The sequence below is a fragment of the Thalassophryne amazonica genome, chromosome 20, assembly GCF_902500255.1.
Source record: "Thalassophryne amazonica chromosome 20, fThaAma1.1, whole genome shotgun sequence".
In the NCBI taxonomy this organism is placed as follows: Eukaryota; Metazoa; Chordata; class Actinopteri; order Batrachoidiformes; family Batrachoididae; genus Thalassophryne; species Thalassophryne amazonica.
The window spans coordinates 23,152,163-23,179,476 of NC_047122.1; the positions used below are offsets into that span (position 1 = coordinate 23,152,163).

The window sequence follows — 27,314 nt, forward strand, 5'->3', positions numbered from 1 at the left end:
TGGCTACCAGATGGCGCTGGGGAAAAGTCCGCGGCAACACATTGGTACAAGTTTTACGCGGGATGCCCTTTCTGACACAGCTCCATTTCTCCATATCACACGGAGAATATGTCAGGGTGGGATTTGAACCGTGAACCAAGCGCACTAATCACTTAACACATTATTATTCCTACTCCAACATTTTTTTTCCTCCTATAAAATTTTAGAAAGCAGTGTCGCATTTACGTCGAATGTGACGTCATCACGTAGCGCCGGAACACGTATCATATTGTAGAGGAGGCGTTGCCCTCCAGAACTCCAGCAGCAGATTTATTTCTTTCAGAAACACGGAGCCGCTGTTACAGCTTCAAGAGCCACAAATCTCTGGAAAGACGCTCCGTAGAGCCGCTGAAGAGCCGGTACGGGAGGAGGCTGACAAACGGTGACGGTAAGAACCGACTGTCAGCTCCGGTAGATGCTAGCAGGAGGCCGGTCAGGTTCTACTGTCTGCTTGTCCGGTTCTACCGTACACAGTTCTGTCCGGTTCTACCGTACACAGTTCTGTCCGGTTCTGCTGTTTAGTCCGGTTCTGTCGTATACAGTTCTTCCCGGTTCTACTGTATGGTCTGGTTCTGCCGTATGCCGTTCTGTCCGGTTCTACTGTATACAGTTCCTCCCAGTTTTACTGTCTGGTCTGGTTCTGCCGTATGCACTTCTGTCTGGTTCTACTGTCTGGTCTGGTTCTGCCATATGCAGTTGTGTCCGGTTCTACTGTTTGGTCTGGTTCTGCCGTATACAGTTCTTCCCGGTTCTACTGTATGGTCTGGTTCTGCCATATCCAGTTCTGTCTGGTCCATCTGAGGCTAACGTCCGGTTTGGTTCCACCATTTGTGTTCGTTCTAATGTACTCTGGGCCATTTCTACCGTCTGCGCCTCAGTCTGGTTCTATCATCTGCTTGTTCGTCCGGTTCTGCTGTCAGCTTCATGTTACTGCTGATGGTTTATGACTGCAATCAAAAGGTTCCAGCGACGACCCGGATCCTTGAGCTCAAGTCGATCCAGATCAGAACTACATTCATGGTAGCTGAAGGGATCTGAATCGTGTTTTCGTCTTATTCTCTTTGGGTGAGTGACCTGATCCGACTGTTCAGACAGGAATCAGATCTCAGACCACATCAGCAAGGAAAAAAACAATCATGTTTGCTGTGTTCACACTCGAGTTTAATCTGATTTGTGTCACATCCTGACAAAAGAAATCAGACTTGGACTGTTTGAGCTGCTAATGTGAACACAGCCTGTGAGTCCAAATCTGACTCAGAACTTGGAGGCTGAAAGTCGACTGGAACTGGGTGAAGCCAGGCTGTGCCTAGGACTGGAGAGCTGCAGGTGAACCTGTTGTCACTAAATTAAGTCCATGTTTCCTGCACGTTAAAAAAGTAACATGCAGGTCTGGGGTTCGATTCCACCCTTATTCAGGTCCATTCTGTGTCAAGTTTGCATGTTCTCCTCCCACCACGAAAAAAAGTGACCCTTATTGTCAAGCTCCTTTCTCTGCCTTGGATGTACACAGTGTCTTTGGATCTGGACTTGATGCCCGGGTGCCAGACGGGTGCTGTCCGCTGTATCGAACCCTGAGTCCATTTAGAGCAGATCGTTCTCTGGTGTTTTTTGTTCAATATCTTGCCATCTGATGGATGGTTTGTGTCTGTAGTAACAGCGATGGAGGCGGATGGAGAGCAGAGCCAGCAGGGGGCATCGACCAATGGGAGCACTGCCTCGGGAACGAGCTCCCGCCCTTCTCCGATGAATTCCATGTCTCTGTATGAGCGACAGGCAGTGCAGGTAAGCCTGCATATTTTTTTTTTTTTTTTGCAGCGTAAGGAAGACAGGGGGTGCTTTTCAGCTGCAAGTGGTGCAGAAAGAAAACCCCCCAGAAACTAAACTTTCAGTTGAAGCTACATTTCCGTGTCCACCCTAAAGTCCACTCCTTTTAATCCAAAAGAAATATACATTAACATTAACATTTTTATTCATAATTTTTTGAACATAGATTGACAAAAGAACAGGTTGTTGAACCATTGAGACACATTTGTGCCATTTGTCTCAGTAGAAAAAAAGCGTACAGTCGGCAAATAAAAGGAACTTGTAGTTGTTAAACTTTGAGCAATAAAAAAAAAGCTGTACTTAAAAGAAGACTGTGACACAGAGAATGTTAAGCAGACAGAGTGACACTGAGTGTAGAGTTTTCAGAAAGCACATGGGCTACACTTTCCTTGATGTATTTCCTGTCTGCCTTTGTGTTCCACTCAATTATGAAGCTGTACCAGGGAAACATCAGACAAAAATCTTTCCAATCACAGCCACTGATATTTGTAATTACTTCCGAGTTGTTGCATATGTCTTGGTGGCTTCCCTCGCATGCAGCATGGGAGAATCTCACTTGCATGTGTGTGTTTTTATGTTTTTGTTTTTGTCTTCCACTCTTGCTTGAAGCTATGACTAGAGAATCAACAGACAAAAATCTCTCCAGTGACAGCCACTGATGTTTGTAACTACTTCAGAGTTGTTGCAGGTGTTTTGGTGGCTTCCCTCACTGGTCTTTGTGCTCGCTCACTCAGTTTTTGAGGACATCCTTCTCCACACATATAGAATACTGTGTCATGACCTTTACATTTCTTTCTGATCGATTTAACTGAACTGCAAGAAATATGTAATGCTTGAAGTCACCTCATGACCTTTTATCTGCTGACTTGACAGTGAAAGAATGAAAGATGTCTGTGCCTTTCATGTTATACGTTGTTATAGTCTGCACTTTGAGCTCATGTCGGTCATTTGTTTTAAGCTGAAATATACTGCGATAGATGCTAAAGCGTGTGGGACGCTCCTGGGTCTAATGATGGTGTCTGTGCCTTGCAGGCGCTGCAAGCGCTGCAGAGGCAGCCTAATGCAGCTCAGTACTTTCAGCAACTGATGCTGCAGCAGCAGATCAACAATGCTCAGCTGCAGAACCTGGCCGCTGTGCAGCAGGTAAAGGTCAGAATACGTGATGTCAGTCATCATTTTCATACAGGATTCACAGTAGAGCCTGACCGATATATCTGTTGGCTGATAATACCAGCCAGTCTGTGCCTTTTGCAAACATTTCCTGTGTCTCTCCCCCAGTATGAAAATCAAATCAAAATCAAATTTATTAATTTATATAGCGCCAAATCACGACTAATCACCTCAAGGCGCTTCACAAACATCATTTAAAAGGCAGAATAAAATGAATTAAGATTAAAAACACAATAAAAAATTTAAAACATAAGTAAGTAAAAGGAATAAAATAAATAAAAAGAATAAAACAAGACACACAATCGTATAAAATACTAATGATAAAACAGGGAAAAAAGTGTGTCTTCAAAGTGCCTTAAAAGTGTCCACAGAGTCCGACTGTAAAAATGTTTATTTTACTGAATAAACCATAGCACTGTGTTGAGAATAGTGTTAATGCATAGTTTGTCTAGCAGTTGCAGTCAAGTGTGGCTGGGACCCCCATCACCCCTTAGTGACATTATCTACAAGAGACAGAGGCAAAGCAACCAGCTACCATTCATTTTCAGTCAGAGTGGGCAGTTTACAGCAATAAGTGGTTGCTATGCCGCCAGCTAGGTTAGGTCAATCCAGGTGAAGGCACAATGACAACAACGTTGGTTGGTTTTTGGCTATATTTATAGTTATCTTTAATAAAGTTCATGTGTAAAACATCAAAACTCAATTACATTTCTTTGTTCTAAAGGTTTGATAATGAAATGTTAGGAATCAAGCCATTTTTTATATACAGTATACAGTAGTGTTCAGAATAATAGTAGTGCTATGTGACTAAAAAGATTAATCCAGGTCTTGAGTATATTTCTTATTGTTACATGGGAAACAAGGCACCAGTAGATTCTCACAAATCCAACAAGACCAAGCATTCATGATATGCACACTCTTAAGGCTATGAAATTGGGCTATTAGTAAAAAAAAAAGTAGAAAAGGGGGTGTTCACAATAATAGTAGTGTGGCATTCAGTCAGTGAGTTCGTCAGTTTTGTGGAACAAACAGGTGTGAATCAGGTGTCCCCTATTTAAGGATGAAGCCAGCACCTGTTGAACATGCTTTTCTCTTTGAAAGCCTGAGGAAAATGGGACGTTCAAGACATTGTTCAGAAGAACAGCGTAGTTTGATTAAAAAGTTGATTGGAGAGGGGAAAACTTATACACAGGACCAAAAAAGTATAGGCTGTTCATCTACAATGATCTCCAATGCTTTAAAATGGACAAAAAAAAAATAGAGACGCGTGGATGAAAACGGAAAACCATCAAAATGGATAGAAGAATAACCAGAATGGCAAGGCTCACCCATTGATCAGCTCCAGGATGATCAAAGACAGTCTGGAGTTACCTGTAAGTACTGTGACAGAAGACGCCTGTGTGAAGCTAATTTATTTGTAAGAATCCCCCACAAAGTCCCTCTGTAAATAAAAGACATGTGCAGAAGAGGTTACAATTTGCCAAAGAACACATCAACTGGCCTAAAGAGAAATGGAGGAATATTTTGTGGACTGATGAGAGTAAAATTGTTCTTTTTGGGTCCAAGGGCCGCAGACAGTTTGTGAGATGACCCCCAAACTCTGAAAACCTGGATTAATCTTTTTAGTCACATAGCACTACTATTATTCTGAACACTACTGTATATCAGCAGATATGTCTGTATCAATTTTGAATTTGTTTGTTTATTTATTTTTAAACTATCTAATATTGGTATCAGCCCACAACAGTCCATATCGGTCGGGCTCTAACCAGTGTTCTAGTCATCCACCACTGTTAGAAAAATTATATACTATCACATTTATATAACAGATCCCAACACATTTATATACATAGTTATACATATAACATAGTTATACATATACATAGAACATTTATATAATTAGTTACATTAACAGTTGAGAAGCTGAAATAAAGAAGTTTTGGTTATTTGCTTGATAAATTCCTTAAACATTCAATTGGTTATTAAAATGTATTTCTTTCCATTAATCAATTCAATACTAATTTAATTTTTGTGTTGAGTTGAAAATATGACTTGTGCATTATTATTATTATTTTGTACATGTCTTCATACTTCTCTCATTCCTTTTGTTTCTTTTGTTCTCCTTTCTTTTGTTCTGCTTATTTTCCTTCATCCCTTCTGTTTTTCCTTTTCTGCTTTTCTTTTTATCTTTTTTCGATTCTTGTTTTCTTTTTTCCTCTTCTCATCTTTGTTCTTGCCGTCTGATTTTTCTTCACTTCTGTTATAACGTGTTCTTGTCTCATGCTTTTCTCTTCTGCTCATGTTCTTATTCTTTCCTCGTCTTCTCTTGTTCCCTCATTTTTCTCTTCTCTCTCTGTTTTTCCCATTGCTTTTTCTTGTCGTTCAGGCTACTTTGGCAGCCACTCGTCAGTCGAGTCCCTCCAGCAGCAGCTCTCAGACCACCAGCACCACAGCTGTACGTGCACTTACTGTCTAAACATAACACAATGCTGAAATACCCTCGGCCGTATGAGCATTGCCTTCTTTATAATTTACAGTGGTTAATTGGTATCCCAGTGCAAAGTGTGTGTGTATAAATAAAATGAATTATACATTTCTTGTTATATACATTATTAAGATCCTATTGTCTTATTTACAATTTCTACATATTCAATCAAGCCCCTCTATTTTGTCATCTGATAATTTCACAAGGATCACAATGGAAATAAGCGTTTATGCTTTATTGTGTTATGTGTATCGTTGACAACATTGACCTCTGTATGTTTATATTGATATTGCAGAATTTACTTTAATTTAATTGAATTAGCTTATAATGCGCCAAATCAAAGCCGCCTCAAGGCGCCTTACAGAAAACAAGCCAACATAAAATTGAATAAATAATTAGAAATGAATAAAAAAAATTCAAATACATAAAAACAGAAGTAAAAGAATAAAACAAATAAAATAAAAAAATATCCATAAGAAAGAGAATAAAAATAGGTTTTGAGTCTTGACTTAAAAATGTTCACAGACTCAGACTGCCTCACGGTCGCAGGAAGACTGTTCCACGGGGTGGGTGCACAATACGAAAAGGCTCTTTGACCTGCTGACTTCTTCTTCACCCTGGGAACACAGAGTCCTGCATCCTGCGACCGCAAAGCCCGGGCCGGCACGTAGAGTTCCACCAGATCAGCCAAATAAGATGGCGCCAGTCCATGAACAACCTTATAAGTCAATAGCAAAACCTTAAAATCTGCTCTCACAGAGACAGGGAGCCAGTGCAAAGATGCCAAAATGGGTGTGATATGTTCAGACCTTCTGCTATGTGTCAGAAGTCTGGCGGCAGCGTTCTGAACCAGCTGAAGACCCCTAATGCTGGACTGTGGTAACCCTGAAAATAGAACATTACAATAATCTAGTCTAGAAGAAACAAAAGCATGAATCAGGGTCTCAGCAGGGTCTCAGAATAAACTCAATCAATCATAAACAATACTTTATTTACATGTTAACTGCGTTTGCAGCAGGGCATGTGTGTGCGCATACGTGAGCTTTTGATGAGTCGATGTTAGCTTTGACCACGTGTGATGCGTGAGCACGCTGACGTCCACGAGATGTCTTGCAAATGACTCCAGAGGTGTTATCAGGTTACAAAAACAGCGTTTTCAGTTTGTTTTTTTTCAGTTTCTCGCTAGCTTTTACATAATATATGAGACACATATTAGATTTACACAGAAAGGCAGCGGTTTGGGAGCGGATTCCGCCATGTTGAATTAGCAGCCAGAGAGAGACCAGCCAGTGATGTCACAGTGCCTCTCTACTCTGATTGGCTGTCACCTCCCCCAAAATGGATTTGCATGATTCATAGCCTAAAAATGGTTAACAGAATGTGACCTTTTGACCTTTTAAAATAGGTTAAGGTTAGCCATCTTTGAACTTGTCCAGGGTCTGTGTCCCAAGAATGCTCCCTGTGAATTTGAAGACTCTGGCAGTAATTGGATTGGACTTATGCTGAGCACAGCCAGACTGATTCAAAACCTTCGCAAAATCTGATGGCCATATTTTGGCCTTGGATAAATACTCTCTCTCTGACCAGCGTTGATGTAACTCCACCTCTTTAGGAACAGATTAATAATGTTCCATGCTTTGTCATTTGTCAGGGCAGCGTGACCTCTGGAGCAGCGTCCACCACCAGCAGCCGACCGATCGGTGCCTCGGCCACGTCAACCATCAGCCAGTCAGTGCTGCTGAGCGGTACAACAGGAGGACAGGGGCAGATGTATCTGAGGGTGAGGGGAAAAAAGAAAATCATGAAGATAAAATGTGTAAATCAGAGCTTGTGTTGTTTGTGTCTGTAATGGATCCATGTGTCACTTGAGGCTCTTCCTTTGTTGGAAATCGTGGTCACATTCCTGGTGATCCTGGTTTTCTTCTGTTGGAACTTGCGACTATGCTCCGTGCCTGAAGCCGAGCGAACCATGTGTTTTCCCGTTACACAGGTGAATCGTTCTCTGAGGGCCCCCATCTCCTCACAGCTCATCTTTATGCCTGGCAGCACGGCCGCCGCCGCCGTGGCAACAGTCACCCAGCAGCCTCAGCAACAACCAGAAGTGACACCAACTTCCTCCAGCAGCCAAACTGAGAGTGAGCAGGTCAGAAGTTATTTGTTTGTATGTCTTACTATCTGTTTTTAATCCTCTGAGTGTCTGTTAGCAGGATGACTTAGATTGATGAATGTTTTTTTTTTTTAGTTGCATATTAATGTGCAGAGCTGTGCAACTATTTTGTCATGTTCCAGGTGCAGAATCTGGCTCTGCGGGGTGTTTCCAGTCCTAAAAGTGTGAAGACTGAAGCCCCTGAAAGGACCGACTCAGGTATGAGGTTGTGGTTTTTAAACCGTTCCTGTTGTGGTTTTTAACTCATGATATGGGTGTTATTTTTTCCTCAGGTCCTTATTCGATGGTTCAAACATCCCACCAGTCTAACTCCCAGTCCCCCACTAAGCCAAGTGGGCCCCAGCCAGCCCACATCAAAATCCCCACTTACCCTCAACCCACCAATCTTAAATCCCACCCTTCATCCTCTGCAGCCTCCTCTTCTTCCATACCTCTCTCCCAGCTCCTTCTTCACGGCCCCCGTGCCCTCACCACGGTAACCAGTGCTGCCACAGCAACACACATCCTGGTCCCAACGTCCAATGCGGCATCACAGACCCGCGGGTACTCTGTTGGCACGGCTACCATCAAACCGGCAGTAAACACCCAGACGCTGGTGGTGCAGCCATTGCAGAAGTCCTCAATGAGTGCAGAGAAACCAAACCACGGAAACGGACCCATTCCCATCCAACCCAAAACTTTGCAGGGGATCCGCCTGCCCCTCCAACTCACTTCCAGGAATCCTCCTCCCATCCTGCCTGCACCGCCGCCTGCAAGCAGCGCCGGCCAGCCTCCCCAGCCTCCTCACATCCCAGTCCAGATTGTGGGGGCCAGGCAGAGCACACTGGGCAGCACCCAGGCTGTGGCATTAGCACGGGGCACCTGTAACCAGGACTGTGCTGCTGTCCTCAGCAGCTCGTCCAGCCTGCTCACCATGGTGGCATCCATAGCTTCCAAAGACAGTGGGGTCATGGCCCGAGGGGCGGGCCTAAAGACTCTTCAGTCACCCCAGGAGGCTCCCCCTTTGGCCCAAGTCTCTAAAGTTCATCCACAGACGAATCAAAGCTCTAGTCAGAGTCAGAATGGACCCCTAGCATCAAGCCCCGTCTCCTCACAATCCGCTACTATTTCTTCTTCTCCTGGTTCTTCGCTGTCTCGCTCTTCTGTCCCACTGTCTGTGGATGAGCAGAGAGAAACACCAGCTGTGGTAACCACCAATGGTGAATCGGTGGGAAGTCACACATCACAGGTGAGTGATTATTTTTTAACTTCTGGTTTGATTTTTAAAAGTTGCATGTGCTTTTTGACGATTGATGCTTTGTGACATATTTTGGGGTTTTTGTTTGTTTTTATCCAAAATCTCATGCAATGTTTAAAATGAATTTTAGGGAAAGCAAATACCAGGCTCACTAAAACGTAAATCTGACCACGGGCCAGCCAATGATGATGATGGCCCCTCCCCCCCACGGTTGCAGCCTGTCAGAGATTCTGCTTCAACATTACCAACCAATCAAGTAAAAGCAGGTAATGGTTGTAAGTCTCAAAACTGCTTTTGAAGACTTTTGTAAAACTACCATCAATATCTCATTGTGAATCCTTTCTTGATGATTTATGGTATTTTCTGAAGTATCGTAGTAAGTCTCTCAAGAGTATAAGTTACATCTTGTCAAAAAAAATTAAGAGGAAAATAATGTATACTCTTTGCACCTTTATTCTATATGTGGAACTCTGTTTGTAACACAGCGTTTCCCTTGAGAAACTCATTGTAACACATGTGCACACCACAGCCTGTGCTGTTACATAACATAAGGACTCTTAAATTCCAAAAATAATTAAGATGGGCAAATAAATGTGTGTTGGACAACATATTTGATAGTATTTGGTCAAAGGAAAATGGATGCATGTAGATTGCCATCCCACAATGTTAGAAACACAACTATAAAGTTGTGAGTCTATTTGACGTATCTATAATATAAATCACCTCCTTTTAATATGAGATATTTGTGTACTGTTACTATTGGAGTTTATTCCTCCAAAAACCTTATACAGTAAAACTCACCTAAACCCTCATCGTATAAACCGGATGTTAGCACTCACAGGACAAAAGCAAAAGTCCCAATGCTTTTGTATGATTTTCCATGTAATAACCACCGTATATAACAGATTTTGTATAATGAATTTTGTCTCACATCGGACAAAACATCCCACATCATCACAATGCATTTTCATTAAAAACCCCTTGCATATACCAGACAGAGCAGTCTGTGTGTGCCCAATAACAGAGGTTCAGCACTGACACTTGCCGATTTGAGGAAAGTAGGTATGGTATTTCTGCGATTAAAAGACCGGATGTTTATTTTTTTCAAACTGTGTACGGACCTGAGATCTAAAGGACGCAGGGTGTAATTCAAGGCTGGTGATTATTAGCAAAATGCTGCTTGTTGCCGGCACTGTAATATGGTGTTGACTTTCATACATACAACCCCTGGCAATCACCCTGGGAATCACCGGCCTCGGAGGATGTTCATTCAGTTGTTTAATTTTGTAGAAAAAAAGCAGATCACAGACATGACACAAAACTAAAGTCATTTCAAATGGCAACTTTCTGGCTTTAAGAAACACTATAAGAAATCAAGAAAAAAAATTGTGACGGTCAGTAACGGTTACTTTTTTAGACCAAGCAGAGGGAAAAAAATATGGACTCACTCAATTCTGAGGAATAAATTATGGAATCACCCTGTAAATTTTCATCCCCAAAACTAACACTTACATCAAATCAGATCTGCTCGTTAGTCTGCATCTAAAAAGGAGTGATCACACCTTGGAGAGCTGTTGCACCAAGTGGACTGACATGAATCATGGCTCCAACACGAGAGATGTCAATTGAAACAAAGGAGAGGATTATAAAACTCTTAAAAGGTTGTTAAAGGCAAACATACTGGTAGACCAAGGAAGACATCAAAGCATCAAGACAGAAAACTTAAAGCAATATGTCTCAAAAATCGAAAATGCACAACAAAACAAATGACGAATGAATGGGAGGAAACTGGAGTCAACGTCTGTGACTGAACTGTAAGAAACCGCCTAAAGGAAATGGGATTTACATACAGAAAAGCTAAACAAAAGCCATCAGTAACACCTAAACAGAAAAAAATCAAGGTTACAGTGGGCTAAGGAAAAGCAATTGTGGACTGTGGATGACTGCTGGAGGTTTCTTCCTGTTAAAAGGGAGTTTTCCTTCCCACTGTCACCAAGTTCTTGCTCATAGGGGGTCGTTTTGACCGTTGGTTTTTCTGTAATTCTTGTATGGCTTTTGCCTTGCAATATAATGCGCCTTGGGGCGACTGTTTGTTGTGATTTGGCGCTATATAAATAAAATTTATTTGATTTGGATGAAAGTCATATTCGGTGATGAATCTCGAATCTGCATTGGGCAAGGTGATGATGCTGGAACTTTTGTTTGGTGCCGTTCCAATGAGATTTATAAAGATGACTGCCTGAAGAGAACATGTAAATTTCCACAGTCATTGATGATATGGGGCTGCATGTCAGGTAAAGGCACTGGGGAGATGGCTGTCATTACATCATCAATAAATGCACAAGTTTACGTTGATATTTTGGACACTTTTCTTATCCCATCAATTGAAAGGATGTTTGGGGATGATGAAATCATTTTTCAAGATGATAATGCATCTTGCCATAGAGCAAAAACTGTGAAAACATTCCTTGCAAAAAGACATAGGGTCAATGTCATGGCCTGCAAATAGTCCGGATCATAATCCAATTGAAAATCTTTGGTGGAAGTTGAAGAAAATGGTCCATGACAAGGCTCCAACCTGCAAAGCTGATCTGGCAACAGCAATCAGAGAAAGTTGGAGCCAGATTGATGAAGAGTACTGTTTGTCACTCATTAAGTCCATGCCTCAGAGACTGCAAGCTGTTATAAAACCCAGAGGTGGTGCAACAAAATACTAGTGATGTGTTGGAGCGTTCTTTTGTTTTTCATGATTCCATAATTTTTTCCTCAGAATTGAGTGATTCCATATTTTTTCTCTCTGCTTGGTCTAAAAAAGTAACCGTTACTGACTGCCACAATTTTTTTTTTCCTGATTTCTTATAGTGTTTCTTAAAGCCAGAAAGTTTCCATTTGAAATGACTTTAGTTTTGTGTCATGTCTGTGATCTGCTTTTTTTCTACAAAATTAAACAACTGAATGAACATCCTCCGAGGCCGGTGATTCCATAATTTTTGCCAGGGGTTGTATATTGTGCTTTTCCAGCTGCATCAGACGCTCAAAGTGCTTTACACATCACTGCCTCACATTCACACCGATGTCAGGCTGTTGCCATGTAGGCACCCACTACACACCGGGGACTTTGCTCGAGGGCCTTTAGTGATTTTCCGGTCAGGGTGGGATTTGAACCGAGAATCCTCTGGTCTCAAGCCCAACGCTTAACCACTAAACCATCACCTCCCCATATATACATATAATGGATTTTGTCTGGTTTATACATCTAAAAGATTTTGATTATAAAGGACAGAATTCGCTGGTCCACCTGAATCCATTATATGTTATAGTTTTACAATAATAATAATCTAATATATAAAGCTGACTGTGTGTGCGTGTTCACTATGCACAGAGTAATAAAGAATCCACACCAATCCGAACAGGCCAGCGCGCCGTGTGCCAGTTAAAGCACGTGTTTTTTTCACTTAAAATGTACCTGCTGTGTACAGTTGCCAGAGCATTGCAGTGATATGACATGATATCATGTTTTATCATCATTCACTTGAGTTTCATGAATGTCACAAATTGCTCTATGAAAATTAATGATGACAACATGCACACAATGCAATGCAACTTACTACACCTTAACTAAAGTGACATGAAATATACAATGACATGGCTAAAATTCATCTTAATTTCATCTCAATTATCCGTGCGGAGAAAGGGTAACTCAGCTAGTAGTAATAACAGTATTATTATCGTTGTTGTTGTTATTATTAGAAGGAACATGAATACATACATATATACCAGGACTCTCCCGAGAAATTGAAAGTATTGTGTATGAGGCGTTGGAGGCAGCTACGATTTTACACATATTGCATACGATTCCTGCTTCATGCACAATTTGACCACATTTGTACTATGTGTGAAGGGGCCCTTAATTTTGACCCTTGTGTAATTCTTCTGTTGACCCCTACTTGGCTGCCTATTGAATATTCAAGTGGCCAATCGTCTGTCTTTATTTATTTATTTATTTTTCAAAAGGGTAATGCCTAATTTGTGCTGAATTTGCTGCTTCTATCACCATTTACAGGATTCCTCTGAAAATATTCTGTCATCTGCTTTACTGATCATTCTGCTTGGTTGCAAACTGATGGATTTAAATAAATTTATGCAAAATTATTTGAGATAACAGAGAGGGAACACCCTGAACGTGAAAATCAGCATGATGGCACTGAGAATGTAACAACCTGGTGCCGTGCCACATTTCCATTGCTTTGAGAGAGAGGTTTGTATACACCATAGCAGTTGAAAATTAGGACAGTTTTTTTTTTTTTTGTACCCGGCTGTAAACATTCTTATTTGTGATCTAAATTTGGACATTTTAACCTTCTCACTTTTGGAGCCACTTGCAATACAGCCAGTCAAGGAACGGCAACTTTTTCTTCTTCTAGGCTTGCCTAAGTTAGCCGGAGGTTGGGGCTGGTTTCAGTGCACCAGAAGACAGTTGACAGAGTTGCATAACTAATTTGGAGTTATTTAAAAAAGAAATGGCATCACTTCCATTTACAGTGATCAATTTCCATTCAAAAAACGCCAACGCATCAAAAATTGTGGCAATCCTTTACTCAAGATGGCAGACAAAAATATCGCAGAGATGAGCTCTATGTCCATTCATCTATTTTTTTTTTCACTCTACTGGGCTTGTTAAACTAGTTTGGTAACTAGTTTAACAAGCCCACGGATAGTTTCAGTAGACAGTGTGGGTAAAAACACTTTGTTAGTTTTATAGTTTGATTTGGTGAAAACATTAAAAGGGAAACTTTTATTGATTGGTGTGAAAATTACATTGCTGATCATAAAACATATTGTCTATATTCCAACACCCCCCCCCCCCCCCCCCCCCCCGCACCAGGATGTGGCGCTCCTCCTCCTCCCTCCTCCACTTCTCCCTCACCTGTCTTGCCAGTGTCCCGTGGGGGGTGTGGTAAAGCTGAGCGACCTTCTCCCCCACAAGCTGTGGTAAAACCTCACGTCCTCACACACCTTATAGAGGGCTTCGTCATCCAGGAAGGGGCGGAGCCTTTCCCTGTGAGTACCTGGGATTTAGGGAATAACCCCCTTGTGTCTGATTTGTGGACATTGATGCTGGATTATGGTCGTAAATAGCCATTAGACGTAAAACTCAATTTGCGACTGTAAAATCCAGCATTAACGTCCGCAAGTCATCAGACATAAGGGGGTTACTCCCATTCTAATCCAATTCCAATGTTTGCACGGCTCCGTGTCCACCACTGAAGGCTACATCTTAATCCGCATAATAATATAGCTCGGTAAAAATGTTACGCAGACAAAGGGTGTGGTCGGCTCGTCAAAGCTTACCATTGCAAAGGCGTCTTCGTGCCAAACTGGAAATTCTGTGAGCAGAATCCACATCGCTACTTTTGTATGGTATCTTAAATTGATCCATTTCTGTGTCGTTGTTCCGCCAGTTGTTTTTTTTTTTTTTTTTGTCTTCGTCTTTGTCTTCTTCATGTTTAATGGTGGTTGGCAACCTCTCGCTCTCAGCTGACGGCGCCATTATTGACATATGCGTAAGCAATGTGCGCGGACAGGGCACGGAGTAACACATTAAATGTAAAACGGTTTTAATATTTTAGCCACAGTTTACGCAATATTTTATGGTCTGAAATCTCACACAATTAACCAATCAGATTTGTGCAAATAATGTGATTGGATTAGAATTGTAGATTCCAATCCCCGTGTTGTCCTCTTCAGGACGAACACTTTTGGGCTGATGATGCCTTTCTGTTTGATTGATAGGTGTGTGGACCAGTGAAGGAGCCGGATGGCGATGATTTAACGAATGACAGCCCAGACACAAACCAGTCGGAGACTGTTACCACGGCAACAGGTGATGTAGTGATGCTGACAGATATGTTAAACTATCTTCTTAATTTATGACTGAATTCCAAAGACAGGATGAGGTTTTGCTGTGTATAGATTTCTGTGATGGTGTGAAGTTGTGCTTTATTGTAATGTAGATAATAAAGTGCTGCAGAACGTCACTCAAAGTTTCAGGGGACGTTTCCTGGGTCACGTGTCAGATTATAATACAGATGTATGCAGGACACATCTACAGGCGGGTCGATTCCGTTCTGTTTGCTGGTGCTACATTAGATTATTTTCATCTCCTTGAAATTGTCCTCCAGGAGCGAGGTCTCGGTCCTTCTGTCCCATCAGGGGATGTAGAGATGTAGAGATATGCCTGAATATTTGAAGTCTGTTGACTGGAATGACTCTGAGACAATTGTTGAGAAACCATCAGAAGTTCAAGTTGAGCAACTGTTACAATTTCATTAATTTATTTTCAAGGTTATAGTGCCATCTTAGTGATGGTGCAATTGAAGTACAAATGACTCTGATTGGCATCAGAACACTTTGAGGAGCAACAAATGATTGAATTTTAGAAAACAGCCCAGAAGTGTTGCATTGGTATCCAAGAGACTGGGGGTTCAATTCCCACTCAAATGGCCTGTCTGCGTCCTTGGACAAGACACTTAATCTACATTGTCCAAGTCCCCCCAGCTGTAAGTGCTTCAGCTGTGGAAGTAAACTGTGATGGACTGGCGTCGCATCCAACAAGAGATGTAGCCGTGACTGTCCAGGGATAAGAACTCTGTCCCACTGGGCCTCAAGGTCTTTTTTGATGGATTGATTTGGCATTTAAAACATAAAACTGTACAGTATTGTTTATGGAAAAAAAAAAACAACAATAAAATTCTGGCGCATGAGGTAAAATATTGAGGATAACACAAGAAAGTCCAACTTTATGGTCCTCATCAGACCAGGACAGGACCTGGTACTTTCTGTCTGGGTACCTCGAGGCCTTGTATAGAAGTTTATTTTTAATCATTTATTTCAAGCATTTTACCTCAGTTTCTGTGGTTTTTGTTTTGCAGGTTTTAATATTAATTTTCAATAATGAGCACCAAAATACAAACTGTGTGAAGAAACAAATCCCATGAGGCTTCATGTTTAGTCCTTCAACTGCAGGAACACACACAGCCTTTTAATTACAGCTTTAAAACTGGGAATATCCCACTTCGGAGTTGGGATTGAAGGCACCAGAGTGGCGTCTTTCCCCACTGTGGTTCACTGATGACGATGATGTGGGAAATGCTGAAAACCTGACCGTGTTTGTTGTATATCTCTGGGTTTGGACTGTTTTTTTTTTTTTGTTTGTTTGTTTGTTTGTTTGTTTTCCCCCCATCTCCAGCTTTGGACAGTCTTTGATGTCTGTCTCCAGGATTGAGGATTTTGTGCCGACATTAAAGTGTCTTCTGTCTGAACTCTCTCCTCAGTGCTGAAGTGTGAGTACTGTAAAAACTTTGCTCCTGCCAGCCAGTTCAGAGGCACCAAAAGGTTCTGCTCCATGACGTGTGCAAAGAGGTACTTCACCATGCATGAAGTGTAATCTTCATATACAGCGCACGCCTCCCGAGAAACATCTTCTCACATTTTAACAGCACAGCGTTTTCACAGCCGCCCTTGGTTCTCCTCAGACATCAGGGTGACCTCACAGAGGGCGTATCTTTGGCTTGTTTGTAAAGTTTCAGACTTCATGCTGTGTTGTGTTGGTGACATGAGCGCTCTCTGGTGGCTGTAGCTGTATATTCCACCACGTGTTATTATGATGCTGAATATTGTGATAACGTCTTTTCCCTGTGGTTGTGTTCCTGCAGTAAATTGCTTTGCAGTCTAATCTATTGAGTTTTTCATTTTATTTGTGCATCATTTTGTTAATTTGCTCCACATTAAAGTCAACAGTGTCTTATGTTTCTCTGTATTAACAATGCCCCGACATTGTTGGAAATGGCATGATTTTTACATTTCTGTTTTATATTTGTCCCTTTGTACACTACGTGCTGGAAAGTTTAAACCCAGTATTGTGCAAAGGGAAAATGTACATTTTTTGTTGCTTGTCTTGGCTTCAGTACCGTATATGTCACTTGTTGTCTACGATACAGTATGTATTGGTTCCCCAGGTACAACGTCAGCTTCAGGCAGAACTTCTGCGTGCGTCAGGGTCAGGTTCAAGTTCGAGATCACGCTCCAGGTCAGGATCAGGGCCACCTGTCCAACTCTGAGGAGGAGGGCGTGGTTACCAGGCGACGCGTTCCCCGCAGGATGAGCTCAGAAATAGCCAGTGCCAAGATCGCAGGGCGGTCCCTGTCTGCCAAGGTGAACGTGGGAACTGCACAACTACCACACAGTCCTCACAGTGATGAGAATGAGCTCTGAAATGTTTGAGTTGTGTAAATCTATTAACTGTTAATGTGTAATTACCATATTTTCCAGAGTACACGTAAAGCCCCTTTCACACCGGGCCAACATACAGTTGCGTCATGACAACGCTGAGTTATGCAGCGTAACGCCACAATATGCTGAGGGATGCAAAGGGTGACGCAAAACGGATGCAAAAAATTAAACGCTTAATTTTTTTGCTGATTTTCGGCATAGAACACTAGATGCAGAAATAATAGTAGTAGTTTTCACGCAAGTTGAAGCAACGTAACGGTACTTAACGTGACTGGATGCCACACCCACACAATACGATGCTACCCGACGCCAATTTATGATTCCTGCTGTGCTCCACTGTTGTCGAGCTATAAATCACACAGGTTTGTTGTCAAACTTTTTATACTGTAACACAATGCAGTAAAACTATACCGCTCAAAGAGCACATGTGAAAAATTAACAGAAAAAAATGCTCCTTACAGCCTGGCTGCAGCTCCTCGGCGCTCTTACCTCCTCAAGTTCTCTCACGATTGTGTTAATGGACTTTATTTAACTCCTGCTCACAGACCGATCACCAGCAAAGAGGACATGTCCACTCACGGAAGTGTCGCGCCAGCTGCAGCTCCTCGCTCACAGGAAGAATGATAAACTAGAAAAGAATTCAGAGCACACACCTGCTCATTATAGCCTGGGGCTCTCCCACCCCCACCCGCGCGCAACTGACGCAGACATTCCTGCATTATTAGATATGCAGCATATGCAACTACGGGCCTGGTGTGAAACGTGCTTAAGTCGCACCAATTTGTGTATGTGGAACAAATTTGCTAACAGCGTTTTCCTGAGGGTGTGTCTGTGTGTGTGTAACAATGGATAGGAGCTCACTGTGGCACCGTTACTTAATGTAAGTACTTTTTAAATTACCAAAATGAGCAAGATGGACAACATATTGGAGGTTATTTGATGCAGATGAACACAGATTGTTCATCTGGGAACATAGTAATAAAAAGTCCATTTGAGGGTTGTTTGCTTTTGTTTTGTTTTTTAAATTGGCTGTTTAATTTGGGGTTTCTCTGCATTGTTGTAATGTACTTTTATCAGTGGGGTTTATTTTGTTTAGTTTGTAAACTTTATAATAATAAAAATAATAACTGTTAACAAATTCATGATTTTTCTGTTTATGTGGCAGGACCTCCCACACTAGTTAAAAATAAAACAAAAAAGGTGACTTGTACTCCGGAACATAACATAATATTCCAGCCAGTTTCGCATTTAAAGAAAATTTATATCCCCTGATTTGGATTAAATTAAAGCTGACAGTCTGTACTTTGACTCATTGTCATTATTTGTAGTCAACAGCCAATTACATTGACAACGAAGATAAAAAAAAAATTAATAAATAAAAACATGTTCCTTACAACGCGCAATTAAACAAACAGCCAGTAGGTGGCAAACATGATCCGGACTGTCACTGGACCTTCCTGCTGCTTTGTCCATCATCAAGGTTTTAGTTTCAGGATCTTGATTGGCTCAAGATGACATTTCATGGCGTGGCTGTAGAGGCAGAGTTACATCATGATCTTATCATGATTCTTATTTCAGGTCTTCAGGTTTTCTGATTTAGAACATGAACCAAGTTTGGGGTTTAAAGCTGCTTATTAGTCAGAATGTTCCGAGTTGTTCCATTTTAGGTTCTGGAAGTTGAAGCTGATCTGGGTTGGTACCGCTGAACTGTGGGGTTTCTTTCATACAGTACCGCAGAAAATGTCACGGTTGCCTTGCTCAAAGGATGGTTTGCTCCTCCTTCCACAGTGCCGTTCGGAGTCCAGCCATTCTGATGAGGAGTCCAGCGCTGAAGAGGACGAAGACGACCCCATGTCTCTGTCGCCCACTTCCTCTGTTTCCTGTCACCAGCCACCACCGCCACCTCCTCAACTCCCATTGGACCCCTCAGCACCCAGCTGCCTGCTTGCTAGCCCCTCTCAGTGGAGCGTGGAGGAAGTGTCACAGTTTATTTCCTCACTACAAGGTATGACTGAATATTTGGACTGCTGCGGATGAGTGTTTGAGGAAAAAGTTGTATATCTGTCATCCTCCTCTTCCTCACAGGGTGTGAGGAGCTCGCCCCCCAGTTCCAGTCACAGGAGATTGATGGACAGGCCCTGCTTTTGCTGAAGGAGGAGCATCTCATGACCACCATGAACATCAAACTCGGCCCCGCCCTCAAAATCTGTGCCCACATCAACAACTTGAGAGACTGACGGTGGCGGCAGCCAAAACCCCCCAAGTCCACTGTCTTAAGAATCTTTACCCCGCGCACTTAAAACAAACTCCTGGTCTGGGACCAGGGTTCGAACCAGTTCCAGAGGGTCCTGCAGGATGCACGAGGTACACGGTGGGACTTTTAGCTTTAGTTGCTGCAGCCTCACTTCAGAACAAACCTTGTTTTAGTTTTTTCTGTTCACGCCTCACCACCTTTTCAAAAGTCGGCTTCGGACAGGACCGTTATCACCTGTGGCCAGTTTCAAGTTTGTAGTTTGAACTCCCATTTATATATATATAAATATATATATATATATATATATATATATATAAATATATATATAGTGTGTGTGTGTGTTTTCAGCGCTTTAATAGGTGATAATATTTCCTCTCATGTTGGTAATTGTTGGTAGAATTTTATTGTTATTTTAGGAGTTCCATGTTGATCTCATGACAGTCATGAAGACGTTTCTAACATTTATTTATTTATATAAATGCTGACATTATTAGTCAAACGACAGAATTACCAACTATTTTAATAATCTAGTGGTTATTTACATCCTCCAAAAAACATTTGGGGGAGAGTGAGATTTGTTGCTTTTCTCTGTTTATTGGGGTTTTCTGATATTTTTGTGTTTTTAGACTTCTGCTCTGACAAAACACATTTTAAACGCACTTTGTGGTGTATGCCCCTTTTTTTAACATATGTAAATTTTTTGCTTAAAAAAAATTGAAGCCCACCTCCAGTATGTGGGTTTTTTTTTTTTTTTTTTTTTAACAATTGATCGTATTGGAAACAGTCTTAAAATGCAGTTTAAACAAGTCTGTCCTTGTTGTAAAACAGTTTTTTTTAATCTCAAATTAAAAAAAAATGTTCATATTTAAAAATCCTCCCCCAAATTTTTTATCAGTTATGAATTGTTTACATCAAAATGACAATTGTTCATGATTTGCTCCAGATTTAGATCTGATCTTGAAACAGTTATTGTGTTTGACAGTTTTAAATCTGAGAGCTGAAGACATTTCAGTGAGTACAGGCTTCATTATTGTACTTGTGCTTCAGCCTGTTCTGTAACATCCAGAAAGTCCAGGATACTGACCGCAAGGTTCCAAGAACATTTGTTATATTTCAACAGCTGTCAAAAAGCAAAAAAATCTTACTTTGTGAGCAGTTTAGGTGCTCTGCTACATTTACATAGCACCTCAACAGTTTTTCACTCCATCTGAAATGTTCTGCTCATCGAGGTCTTTGTTTGGGTCAGAACCTGCTGCTTACAACCTGTACGACTGGTGGGTGATGTCAGAGAATCATCTGTTGCCACCGTCTCCCAAACAACAAACAGTGATTCATCACTGATGTGGCTGCAACTTTTTTTTTTAATCACAGTGCCATGTAGTTCATATCTGAGTGTCTCTGAGGTCAGTTGACATAAAAGACTGCAGAAAGTGGTTTTCATTCCTGACTAAAAGGACCTGGTCACGAGCTGGTTTGGCGGTTTGCCGTCAGCCTGATGAATGTGAACGTTCCAGTGTGACCCTGCGGGCTGAAAAAATAGGATTCTGAGTTGCTGTTTTAAGAATAAACGTTGTTCTTTAAAGCTGTGCTGAGAAGTAAAGAGAAATTCTGAAGAAAGGGGGGGGGGGGGGGGGAAGTTGTTGTGGACCTCAGAATGTTTGAATGTGTGACTGAGAAAACTAATGTAATATGTGTATATTTTATATGTAGGTTTACGTTTTTGGCCTTGTTTGGCTGTTGTTACATGTGTGAACCTTGTGGCCTTTCCTCGCCGCACATCTACCAGTTGTAGAGGAAAAAAGTTTTTTGTTTTTTTTTTTATAAATATATGTTTTCTTTCCTGTTTATTTCTTGCCTTCCCTGAACTGTGTGACTGAATAGTAGCGACCATAATCACAGGCACTCTCCGTCTTCCTGGTAGCGTTGTGTATCTACGTAGCTTTTTTACCGTTGTAGCTCTTTGGCTTTAGTATTAGTGACTGTGAATATTCTTTAAAAAAACAAATAGGAATCTTTGAAAGTTTTGCTGATATTTCAGTCACCCTGGGGTTTTGCCTGGGGTGAGTTTTTTTTTTTTTTTTTTTTGCATTTGTTTAATCAATCAATCAACTTTTTTCTTATATAGCGCCAAATCACAACAAATAGTTGCCCCAAGGCGCTCTATATTGTAAGGCAAGGCCATACAATAATTATGAAAAACCCCATGGTCAAAACGACCCCCTATGAGCAAGCACTTGGCTACAGTGGGAAGGAAAAACTCCCTTTTAACAGGAAGAAACCTCCAGCAGAACCAGGCTCAGGGAGGGGCAGTCTTCTGCTGAGACTGGTTGGGGCTGAGGGAAAAAGAATTTACAGAATAACTTGTGAACAAATGTGCGTAGAAACATCCCATCATACATAACAGTGAATATTAATTAGAAGATGATTTCGTGGCATTTATCAAATAATTTATTTGTGAGAACAGTGAGATGGTGCTGAACATTAGGATGCAGTGTGACATTTTGAATTTAAGCGATTATGGAGGGAGAAAATAAAAACAATTTTGACCCAAAATGTTTCCTGTTGTCATAAAACAAATATAAATGATTAATTTCTCCTCCTTGATGCAACTGAAAATGTAACATTTTAAGTTTCACTAAGAGCAAGCTTTGTTAAAAAAATAAAATAATTGTGTTTTCGCCACCCCTTTACCCCAGTCTTTTTTTTTTAAATGTGTCTGCGTGCATTCCAGGCTGCGTGCTTAATCGCTCAACCCTGCCTTCATTGTGCATGCGTCATTTTGGAGCATCAGCATCATCATTTCTAAGCATCAGCTGCAATCCACCGATTATCCACCTCATTTCTGCTTCAAACTGCACTTCAGTCATCATCTGTCTCAGCGACAGACATCTGAAGCTTGCATTATTTCATAATAAGATGGGGGACCGATCAGAGCACAGCAGCAGCATTGCCTACGTCATTTCAGTGCATCAGTAACAAACTGAGGCGATTATCACCTCATTTCTACTTAAAAGTGGCTTTAGAATGATTTAAGAGGTTTTACTTTGTCATCTGATGGTGAATAATCACATTATTCCCTTTGATTGCTTTGGGTGCAGGGCGGGGGGACTCTTAATTAGCAGAGTGGGTTAACAATGTAACGATGTTCTTGCTCTTGCTCCACCCCTTTTCTCCATTTCTGCCCCTAAATTTTAAGAAACCTATTCCAGGACCCACCCAGTGTTTTCACACAGTTCCATTAAAACTGTAATATTGATTTGTTCCCCCTTCAGACTGGACATTTGCTGTAATTTTCTGTATATCTTTGTTTGACGAGCAGAACATTACATTTTTTTTTTTTTTTTTTTTTTTTTTTCTTACAGAATAAAAACAAAATCCGTTTTCTCACAATCTGATTTTTTTTTTTATTATTATTTATTTTTATTTATTTATTTATTTTTTTGGTTGCAACACTCTTGCAAAATTCCAGAGCAGTGTTGGTGCCAGGAAATTTTTGTTGGGGAGGGGGAGCTGGGGTAAAAGTTGGAGGGGCTCCACAAAATGTTGTTGAAATGAACAATATATAGTAAATTGCTTTATAAATACAAAGGTATATGTCTTAGTCACCTGTGCTCCTCTAAAATGTGGTATCAATGCGCACACACACACACACACACCACTTAGAATGATTGCATTCATCACTTTGCTCAGTTACGCAGTATTCAAGATTCAAGAGTTTTATTGTCATATGTACAGCAGAAACAGGCAGTTACACTATACAATGAAATTCTTACTTTGCTATTCCTCCATTCACCAATATAATCTTAAAAAAAAGAGAAAGGAAAAGGCGAAATGTTTAAAATAAAAAAACACTTAAGTTATTGTGCAGATATGTAGAGCAGCGATTCAGAGAGTGCAAATCACGAGTAACAGATGTGGACAGTAGTATTCAGAGCAATATAAATAAACCTATGTAAACAGTATTTTAATAGCAGCAGTACGGTATATTTAAGGTGCAATCTGGTGTAAACAGGCAAAAGTTAAAAAACAGTTCAGGGTGGGAGGGGAGAGGAGGTAGTGTATGATGTGTTAATAAGCCTGATGGCCTGTGAATAGAAACTGTTTGTTAGTCTTGTGGTCCTGGACTTCACACTCCTGTAACGTCTGCCTGAAGGTAGGAGTGTAAAGAGGTTGTGCTGGGGGTGAGTGCTGTCCTTGATTATATTCTGGGCCCTCCTGATGACTCTGGTGTGATAAATTTTGATAATATTGAGACATTCTCCGCGCAAAACTGCAGTTGAGATCAACAAATATGTCACTCACTAATCACATTATAGGCAGAATTATTGGGGGGGGCTGAGGGCGCCTGGTTCATTATTGGAGGCGCTTAAGCCCCCCCCCCTTGGTGCCACCACTGTCCCAGAGTAACTGAAATTTACACATTGAATAACACCAAGTCTATAAATTTTCAACAAACTGATTGTGTTTTTTTTTTTTATTGTATGCACCGTACCCTCTGAAATGTAATACCTAAAACTTTATACAACCCCTGGCAAAAATTATGGAATCACCGGCCTCAGAGGATGTTCATTCAGTTGTTTAATTTTGTAGAAAAAAAGCAGATCACAGACATGACACAAAACTAAAGTCATTTCAAATGGCAACTTTCTGGCTTTAAGAAACACTATAAGAAATCACGAAAAAAAGATTGTGTAACGGTTACTTTTTTAGACCAAGCAGAGGAAAAAAATATGGAATCACTCAATTCTGAGGAAAAAATTATGGAATCACCCTGTAAATTTTCATCCCCCAAATTAACACCTGCATCAAATCAGATCTGCTCATTGACATTGACCCTATGTCATGACATTGACCCTATGTGTCTTTTTGCAAGGAATGTTTTTGCAGTTTTTGCTCTATGGCAAGATGCATTATCATCTTGAAAAATGATTTCATCATCCGTAAACATCCTTTCAATTGTCCAAAATATCAACATAAACTTGTGCATTTATTGATGATGTAATGACAGCCATCTCCCCAGTGCCTTTACCTGACATGCAGCCCCATATCGTCAATGACTGTGGAAATTTACATGTTCTCTTCAGGCAGTCATCTTTATAAATCTCATTGGAAAGGCACCAAACAAAAGTTCCAGCATCATCACCTTGCCCAATGCAGATTCGAGATTCATCACTGAATATGACTTTCATCCAGTCATCCACAGTCCACAATTGCTTTTCCTTAGCCCATTGTAACCTTGTTTTTTTCTGTTTAGGTGTTAATGATGCCTTTCGTTTAGCTTTTCTGTATGTTAATCCCATTTCCTTTAGGCGGTTTCTTACAGTTCGGTCACAGACGTTGACTCCAGTTTCATCCCATTCGTTCCTCATTTGTTTTGTTGTACATTTTTAGATTTTTGAGACATATTGCTTTAAGTTTTCTGTCTTGACGCTTTGATGTCTTCCTTGGTCTACCAGTATGTTTGCCTTTAACAACCTTCCCATGTTGTTTGTATTTGGTCCAGAGTTTAGACACAGCTGACTGTGAACAACCAACATCTTTTGCAACATTGCGTGATGATTTACTCTCTTTTAAGAGTTTGATAATCCTCTACTTTGTTTCAATTGACATCTCTCGTGTTGGAGCCATGATTCATGTCAGTCCACTTGGTGCAACAGCTCTCCAAGGTGTGATCACTCCTTTTTAGATGCAGACTAACGAGCAGATCTGATATGATGCAGGTGTTAGTTTTGGGGATGAAAATTTACAGGGTGATTCCATAATTGTTTCCTCAGAATTGAGTGATTCCATATTTTTTTCCTCTGCTTGGTCTAAAAAAGTAACCGTTACTGACTGCCACAATCTTTTTTTCTTGATTTCTTATAGTGTTTCTTAAAGCCAGAAAGTTGCCATTTGCAATGACTTTAGTTTTGTGTCATGTCTGTGATCTGCTTTTTTTCTACAAAATTAAACAACTGAATGAACATCCTCCGAGGCCGGTGATTCCATAATTTTTGCCAGGGGTTGTATTTACATTTCAGTCAAGAAGAAGTTAAAAAATATTAATCTGGTAATGTTGGTATGTAATGGGGTAACACATAAAGTGAGGCAAATAAGTATTTGATCCACTCTCGATTTTGCAAGTTTTCCCACCTCCAAAGATTGGAGAGGTCTGTAGGTACACTTCAACTGCGAGAGACAGAATCTAAAAAAGAAAATCACGTTGTACGATTTTTAAATAATTAATTTGCATTTTATTGCATGAAATTGAGTTTTTCCGCATATTTTCAGATGCTAAATAGCTCTACGAGTAACCAGACACTGCCTTGCTTCAAGCAAGAGTGACCTTGGGGGGGAAGGCCAGCTTACCTCCCACCACAAAGTCTCAGATGGCTCTTTGTGAGATTAAGGACAACATTCCCGTCACTAAAGAGGCAACAAAAAGCTCCCAAAGCAGAGGCCACAAAGAAAACTAAAATAAACATTAAAGCTGAAAAGCCGATTGAAGTTGTAAAACCCAAAGATGTGAAACCTGAGCCTGAAGTACTGCCTCAGGTACTACCTGAACCAGCATGTCCTACTCCCATGGGAACATCAGGCTGTGAACATGCTGACCGGTGTCAAGCATTTTCAGATGTTTTGCTCCACACCCATGTAAAGGATGCCAATGACTATGACAGTCCAATGCTCTGCAGCAAATATGTGAAGGAAATCTACAGATATCTCCAGCACCTTGAAGCTGAGCAGAACATCAGACCAAATTATCTTCAGTTGACAGGAGGTGACTGGCCACATGCGTGCAATTCTCATTGACGGACTTCTACAAGTGAATCTCAAATTTCCCCTGTTGCAGGAAACTATGTACATGACAGGCATTATTGACCGTTTTCTTCAGCACCACTCAGTCCCCAAGAAGCAACTTCAGGTAGTTGGTGTAACTGCCATGTTCCTTGCCTCCAAGTATGAGGAAATGTATTCCCCAGAGATTTCAGAATTTGCCAATGATACTGACAGAGCCTCCACTACTGCTCACATCAGAGACATGGAGATGTCACTTCTTTGTGTGCTGAAGTTCAACCTACAGTAGTGTTCAGAATAATAGTAGTGCTATGTGACTAAAAAGATTAATCCAGGTTTTGAGTATATTTCTTATTGTTACATGGGAAACAAGGTACCAGTAGATTCTCACAAATCCAACAAGACCAAGCATTCATGATATGCACACTCTTAAGGCTATGAAATTGGGCTATTAGTAAAAAAAAGTAGAAAAGGGGGTGTTCACAATAATAGTAGTGTGGCATTCAGTCAGTGAGTTCATCAATTTTGTGGAACAAACAGGTGTGAATCAGGTGTCCCCTATTTAAGGATGAAGCCAGCACCTGTTGAACATGCTTTTCTCTTTGAAAGCCTGAGGAAAATGGGACGTTCAAGACATTGTTCAGAAGAACAGCGTAGTTTGATTAAAAAGTTGATTGGAGAGGGGAAAACCTATACGCAGGTGCAAAAAATTATAGGCTGTTCATCTACAGTGATCTCCAATGCTTTAAAATGAACAAAAAAAACAGAGACGCATGGAAGAAAACGGAAAACAACCATCAAAATGGATAGAAGAATAACCAGAATGACAAAGGTTCACCCATTGATCAGCTCCAGGATGATCAAAGACAGTCTGGAGTTACCTGTAAGTGCTGTGACAGTTAGAAGACGCCTGTGTGAAGCTAATTTATTTGGAAGAATCCCCTGCAAAGTCCCTCTGTTAAGTAAAAGATGTGTAGAAGAGGTTACAATTTGCCAAAGAACACATCAACTGGCCTAAAGAGAAATGGAGGAATATTTTGTGGACTGATGAGAGTAAAATTGTTCTTTT

At 40.9% G+C, this 27,314-nt stretch overlaps 1 protein-coding gene and 1 pseudogene across 3 annotated transcripts; both read left to right on the forward strand.

The window, feature by feature from the left end:
• Positions 1-248: 248 nt before the first annotated feature.
• On the forward strand, positions 249-19,732 carry LOC117501709 (polyhomeotic-like protein 1). Of its 3 annotated transcripts, none has more exons than XM_034160675.1 (15): positions 249-427; positions 1,691-1,821; positions 2,896-3,006; positions 5,420-5,488; positions 7,170-7,298; positions 7,509-7,661; positions 7,808-7,883; positions 7,958-8,913; positions 9,053-9,188; positions 13,808-13,983; positions 14,716-14,806; positions 16,257-16,344; positions 16,923-17,136; positions 19,003-19,219; positions 19,300-19,732. In XM_034160675.1, exons 2-15 carry the CDS (start codon positions 1,699-1,701, stop codon positions 19,449-19,451), a joined length of 2,691 nt encoding a protein of 896 aa, XP_034016566.1. In that variant the 5' UTR covers positions 249-427; positions 1,691-1,698; the 3' UTR covers positions 19,452-19,732. The 3 variants fall into 3 exon arrangements, with proteins under 3 accessions (XP_034016566.1, XP_034016565.1, XP_034016567.1); XM_034160674.1 differs by having other exon boundaries at positions 1,697-1,821; XM_034160676.1 differs by having other exon boundaries at positions 1,697-1,821; positions 16,941-17,136.
• On the forward strand, positions 19,570-26,584 carry LOC117501470 (annotated as a pseudogene).
• The last annotated feature ends 730 nt before the right edge of the window (positions 26,585-27,314 follow it).

Excerpts from the sequence above, each read along its gene's own strand:
- LOC117501709 (XM_034160675.1), top strand. The coding sequence starts at position 1,699 with ATGGAGGCGGATGGAGAGCAGAGCCAGCAGGGGGCATCGACCAATGGG. Across the intron at positions 1,822-2,895 it reads ATGAGCGACAGGCAGTGCAG|GCGCTGCAAGCGCTGCAGAG; the intron begins GTAAGCCTGCAT and ends TGTGCCTTGCAG. Across the intron at positions 3,007-5,419 it reads ACCTGGCCGCTGTGCAGCAG|GCTACTTTGGCAGCCACTCG; the intron begins GTAAAGGTCAGA and ends CTTGTCGTTCAG.